The 6,572-nt window shown below is 37.1% G+C and overlaps 1 protein-coding gene across 2 annotated transcripts in view; it reads right to left on the reverse strand.

The window, feature by feature from the left end:
• SENP7 (SUMO specific peptidase 7) overlaps positions 1-792 on the reverse strand; it is a 155,316-nt gene extending 154,524 nt beyond the window's left edge. Inside the window, exons 1-2 of one of the 2 annotated variants that reach the window (XM_040621177.1) lie at positions 652-792; positions 147-442 (exon numbers count right to left, since the gene is read on the reverse strand). In XM_040621177.1, the coding sequence (XP_040477111.1) occupies positions 147-186 (40 nt within the window). In that variant the 5' untranslated portion in view covers positions 187-442; positions 652-792. Of the gene's footprint in view, positions 1-146 lie in introns of both variants that reach the window. The other variant, XM_040621178.1, reaches the window with a different exon arrangement.
• Between the last annotated feature and the right edge of the window lie 5,780 nt (positions 793-6,572).

Here is a 6,572-nt window from a genome sequence, read left to right on the forward strand (position 1 = left end):
CGAGCCCGAGCCCGAGCCCGAGCCCGAGCCCGAGCCCGAGCCCCGAGCCCTCACAGCTCTGGGCCGCAGCACCCGCCGCCGCTTGTGCCTCCCATTTGCCCAAGGTAGAAAAGAATATGCTCAGCCCTCCTCTGACCCTTTCTCACCGGATGAAGATCGACGTCGCCCGGCCTTCCCCTTGTCCATCTTCTCCTCCTCCTGCTGGAGTCGCAGTTGCAGTCGCTGTCACCTCAAGACCCCTCAGGCTGGGGGAGGGGGGAGGGGGAGGGGGGAAAGCCAGGAAAGTGCGAACGGCGCTTGCGCAAGAGCCTTCGCCTGCCCTCAGACCGGAAATCAGCCGCCCCTCCCACCTCACCCGGAAATCACTTCCTGGGACTTGTTTTCTGTGCGGGTTGCCGCCTCGAGTGCTTGTTTAGTGGAGCCTTTCTTATCATCTGTGCACCTATGGGAGAGTGAGGTTGCATGCATGGTTTTAGCCCGAGATCGTCAGAGGCTTTGTTTACTTTGAAGACTGGGTAAACCGAAAATTGAAAGAGGGGAAACTAGTAATTCCTGTAGTTTAGTGGCTCTCGCGAGGTGAACCAGAAAAATAATAAAACGTTACTCCTGAAATTAAATTAAAATGTTACCCTTTTTGCAGTATTTACTTACGATCTCTCTGATATACTTGTCCTCAAGGAGCGTCCCTAAACTCAGTAAAGTCACCGGTTAGCCTAGCTATTGGTTTAGCGTTTGGAGTAGAAACGTATTTGGTAAGCGGAGGAAAAGATGTCACAGTAACCGAGAGGATCAAATTCGTCAATTTTAAAGGACCAGAAAAAAAGAAAAACTAGACCTCAATTTTTTAAAACATAAAATGCTGAGGTGATAGAAAGTGGATGTCTGTAAACTGGAATTCGTTCAACTAACATGTATTACAGTACTTCAGGAATTAGCCCAGTCCTCAATGAACTCAGTCTAGTATTTTTAGACTGATCTTCATTTTTAGGTCTTTCAAAGGGCCCATCAGTTTAGAAAATTGTCCTAGTTTGTCGGCCACGATGTACATATTTGAGTAATTTTTTTAAATGTGTAAGCTGTAATCACAGTAAGTTAATATTCCGCAGAGCGGTTTAATCAAAGGCAAAGTGGTATTGGAATGTTCCAAGCCAGAAGGGATCCTGGAGCTACACGAGCTTAACAGCCGATCCCTTCCCCCCATTTTACCAACGCCGGAAAAGGGACTTGCCCAACTCACCACTAGAGCCCACTCTCGTGCTTCTTGAGTCAAAGCCTCTTAATTACTGTGTGGTCTGTGCTGAGGTATAGGTAAGCCTCCAGGTGCAAAAGCCTACTTGGGTTCAGGGAAGTGTTTTACAGAGAAGGAATGGTTGAAAAGCAGGAATATTTCAGGGCGTGATGAGATTGACATTCACTACAATGGTTTCATTTAGAGACCCTACTCTATTTCTGTTTAACAAATCAAAACACTGCTTTACAGAAAAATATCGCAATTTTAAGTTTCCTTACAAATCAACTTTTTAAAAAAGATTTTTCTTACTTTTTAAGTAATCTCTATAGCCAACCTGGGGCTGGAATTTACAACCCTGAGATCAAGAGTAGCATGCTCCACTGACTGAGCCAGCCAGGTGCCCCATAAATCAACTTTTTTAACTGAGCCATTTAACTCCGGAATCAAACCAGCTTAATTCATTTGCCAATATTGTAGGAAACAAATTAACTGCAAAAGATGGAAATAGAGCTGAGACATGGGAACATAATAAAGGAAAGTGTAAGTAGGCCTTATCCTTTTCCACCCAAATTAGCAGCTTCCATAAAAGTAAGTGGTTTTAAAGTTTAGCAGTAAGAAGTTAACTATAAGAAATGATAAGTTAATCAAATTATTCAGCTTGCAAATATATTGTTTAAACATATACAATTTCTGCTAATGAAGACTTAGAAAGCCAGTTTGTTTCTTTGAATTGGAACTTGTTTCGAATAACATTTGAAGATAGATGAACTTGAAGCTCAAGAATTTCAAATTTGCTTTTTAACCAGTATTTTTATTGTTATAGTATTCATCTCCGACTTATAGTTAACTACACTGCAAACAACTAAAGGACTAAAAGTACACTTTATACTTTTGAGCGAGTATTTAACAACTTCATTTTGTCTTTTATGAAAGACTGATTAAGTGATCTTTTATAGTTTTATTATGCTCTGGTGAAAGTTTCCTCATTTTAAAAATAAGAAAGACCCCCAAAAAATGATTGTCTTAGTATGTTTGGAGATAATGTCATTTCTCTTTTGTACATCAAGCTCACACTGTATAGAGCCTTTCAAATTAAAATTATTTGAGATTAGAAATTCATCAGCCCAGTATTTTATAAGAACGAATGGACAGGTTTTATCGCAAAGGGTATGGTTCTTTATTAAGTGTTAAAAGTGCATATAAAGTTATTAAATTAGGTATTCATTGTATTTTTGTTCTAAGCAGTGGGTATAGTAGGTATCACTTTAATAGTTTCAAAACAAAGTGGCAGTGTGAATTTGATTAACCCTTTATTTTACCCCTCGATTAACAATTTCTTTGAAGAGAACTTTAAAAAATTTGCAAAAGGCCATTTCTCATCACAAGTGAATTAACTTTAAGTACAATATGAATATAAAGAGGTCTAGTTTTTTAAAGATTTTTTTATTTATTTATTTGAGAGAGACCAGACAAGTTAGGGGCGGGGTGGAGGAAAGGGAGAAGCAGACTTCCCACTGAGAAGGAAGCCCAACTTGGGGCTAGATCCCAACCTGAGCTGAAGACAGACACTCTACTCACTGAGCCATCTAGGCGCCCCTGCAAAGAGGTTTAGATGGGCACTCTGAACATCTTGACTGCTTGTTTTAAAAACTAAAATAAACATCTGGAACTGCTTACCATGGGCTACAGGAAAGCCTAGATTTTGCAAAGATATATGGAGCACTGTGTTATGTTGTTATTCACTTCATTTTCATTAGTAATTGATTATTTTCATTAAAATACTGAGAATTCTGTGAAGGAAGTTTTTATTCCACATATAAAGGAAGTAACCTGTGAATTATGAAAAGACACATATAGGTTGTTTAGTTTTAGAGATAACTTCCTTTTTAAGAGAATCAGCAATTGTAACTGTCCTGCAGTGAAATAGCCTGTTTCCAGAAGTTATGAAAACCTGCTTTAATTCTAGGTATTCAAGCAGCAGATGGATAATCTTTTGTCCAAAAAGCTATAGAAGGAATCTATGCACAAACCTTTAACTGAAGATCCCTAAATTGTCCTTTGGCCCTGGGGCTGAACCCAAGGTATCTTGTATGTATACCACTAATTTCTTTGAAGTGTTCTATCTTAAAATGTGGTATTTACTCAGCATTTCTGTGCCTTAATACATTTGGTTAGTTTCAAGAGAAAATTTTCATTTTATGTTACTATTTAGTAAAATTGAGGCTTTAGATACTCTCATCTTCTTTAGCCCTTAACTTTTGGTACCCACTTACCTTTGAAAAATCCAAATCAAGAAACATAGGATCTAGGGTTGGACAAAGTCAGTAAATCCAAAAATCTAGTTTTCAAAACTACTTGGGAGCATCTTTTCTTACGCTTCCTCCAGGTCCTACCTCAAACCTTTTAAATAAGAATCTCCTAGAAGTGGAGCCTAATAATCTGTATTTTTTTTAATTTATTGCCTTTTTATTAATGATATGTTTGTCACCATACAGTACATCATTAGCTTTTGATGTAGTGTTCCACGATTCATTGTTTGCATATAACACCCAGTGCTCCATGCAATACGTGCCCTCCTTAATACCCTTCACCGGGCTAGCCCATCCCCCTACCCAATAATCTGTATGTTTAAAATTTTTCCCAGGAAGACATATCAAGTATTTTTTAACTACAATACTAAACTACTAAGCTATAATTTCCAGGGCTGTACACTTAGGAGATAAACCCATAAAGAAATGCAAAGCAGTGATTTCTATAAAAGTCCAGAGTGGTTACTTTCGGAGAGAGCGATAAGCGTTTGAAGGAACTTTAGGGGTGGCTGGCATTGCCCCTGGTGGTTAGAGGATGTTTTTCTTTATAATTGTTCACTAAACTTTTTTTTTTTTTTAACTTTCGTGGAAAATTCTGTTGCATACTCAAGTTTGGGAAACCCAAGATTTGGTGACATCTGATGTTTTTTTCTTTCTGTCTCTAATATTCTGTTTTTTATATGTTTTTTCCTCAGGTAGGTTAAATTCAGCTGTTTTAGTCTTTTCTGGGGAGAGATAGGTAGGGAGAAGGAATACTAAGAGGAAGAGATTTAGTTTGCTTTTTTTGAAACTTTTACAGAATGTCATTTCATTAGCTCTATTATTTTCTACTATTTTCTATAATTTACTAAATGGAGTTGTATACAGGCATAATTTTTTTTTAAGATTTTATTGATTTATTTGACAGAGACAGCCAGCGAGAGAGGGAACACAAGCAGGAGGAGTAGGAGAGGAAGAAGCAGGCTCCCAGGCATAATTTTAGTAAAAAACTTCATAATTCCATTCTGTGTTGAGAAAATAATAATGTTGCTTTTGTACCAAAATAGTCATTCTTTTCCTAAAATATTTTAAAGGATTCTTTGTTTTGTTTTTCTAAATAAACAAATAAATAAAATGGCATTCATTGCAAAAAAAAGTATTTAGATACTTTTAGCATCCTTTATTCTTTGTTTCCTAATGGGATAGGAATACAAAAGGAACTCTTAAGTATACCAAAGGACTATAATTACTATAATAAGGTATTACTGTGTAATCAGGGGTTAGGCCCTAACTTCTCAGATTTAAACTTATATTTTCTTTTCTCTCTCTCTATCTCTCTGGTGCTGAAACCCAGGAACAAAGTAAAATTATATTTTCATAAAAGCTTACTATTCACCTATGAATAATGTAAAATATTATTAAGTATAGCCACTTTATGATCCTAAAAAGGAAAGGAGTTCCTTAAAATCAAGCTAATTAAAATTATTTGCACCTGTGGTTCTGTTTCCCCACCTACCCTCTTGTCAAGTTCATACAAAGTAGAATGGTTTGCTAGGGGCTGGGGCAAAGGGGAAATGAGAAATTATCCCTCAATGGTTATCAAGTTGGAGTTTTGCAAGATGAAAAATGTTCCGTGGGTGGGTAGCAGTAATGGTTGCACAACAATGTGAATGTACTTAATGCCACTGAACTATACAACTAAAAATGGTTACAATTGTAAATTTTAGTATATTATACCACAATTTTTAAATAAAAACAATAGCCATCCCTAGAACAAAAAATAACAGCTGTGAGGGGCGCCTGGGTAGCGCAGTCGTTAAGCGTCTGCCTTCGGCTCAGGGCGTGATCCCGGCATTGGGGGATCGAGTCCCACATCGGGCTCCTCGGCTGGGAGCCTGCTTCTTCCTCTCCCTCTCCCCTGCTGTGTTCCCTCTCTTGCTGGCTGTCTCTCTGTCACATAAATAAATAAAATCTTTAAAAAAAAAAAATAACAGCTGTGTCAACCACCTAATCCAAGTTACTAGAAAGACCTAATTTAAAATTCTCAGTAATGATTATATACCATTCTTTATTATTCCATTCAATGTAAAATGACTAGGCTATGTGATATAAGACACTAAATGTCTAACAAATGCCTTCACTAAATTTTTGGTGGATAAATGAAATAAAAAGTTAAATATTACGCATTTATAAGATCACCGGTAAAAATGAATCTTCTCTCAGGCTCCTAGAGCTGCCTGAATTACTTTTAGCATGTCATTTTACCTTTGAAAGCCTCACTTCTCTATTAAATAAACATATTAACTAAGAATATCAATAATGTGCTTTGCAGCTCTAACAATCTTATTTCTAAAACTAAACTATCTTATTCCAATCCATTCTTTCAAAAACTAAAAAGTTTGATTTCTCTCCTTTATTTTAATGGATCATCTTGATTTGTAAAAGAGAAAACATATAGATGCATAGGATATTCTCTAAAAATGATTATTAAATTGACATTTATTAACTTTAAAATTATACAAGAAGCCTCTATAATTTTTAAAAAGCTTCGTATGCATCTTTCTCCTGTATATACAACTAGAGGAATTTTGTTCTTTAATTCCTTACGCCCTTAGCAAAAAAATCATAAAATCCTAACAACAATATTTAAATGCCTAGAATTCAGGCATTATTTTAAGAACTAGAGATAGAATCGTGTACAAAACAGTCTTTGTCCCTCTCCATGGAACTTCTATTCTAATGCAAGAAGGAGGCGTGGTGGGGGGGGAGACAGAAAATAAGTATATGTCAGCTGGTAGGTAGTAAGTGCTTAAGAGAGAGAGGCAGCAGAGAGAAGAAAAGAATGAAAGAAAAAAGAGAGAGAGGGAGGGAAAGAGAGAGAGAAAAAGAAGAATCATAGAGGAATGAGGAAGACTTGGAAAGGATTGCCCTTTCAGATGGAATGCTCAGATCTCTGATCAGATAACAAGCGGGCAGAAACTTGAAGGAAATAAAGCCCTATAGATATCTAGGGAAGTGTTAGAAGCTGTAGGCATAGCAAGGGAGAATGCCCA

The sequence above is a fragment of the Ursus maritimus genome, unplaced genomic scaffold (genome assembly GCF_017311325.1).
Source record: "Ursus maritimus isolate PB19 unplaced genomic scaffold, ASM1731132v1 scaffold_4, whole genome shotgun sequence".
In the NCBI taxonomy this organism is placed as follows: Eukaryota; Metazoa; Chordata; class Mammalia; order Carnivora; family Ursidae; genus Ursus; species Ursus maritimus.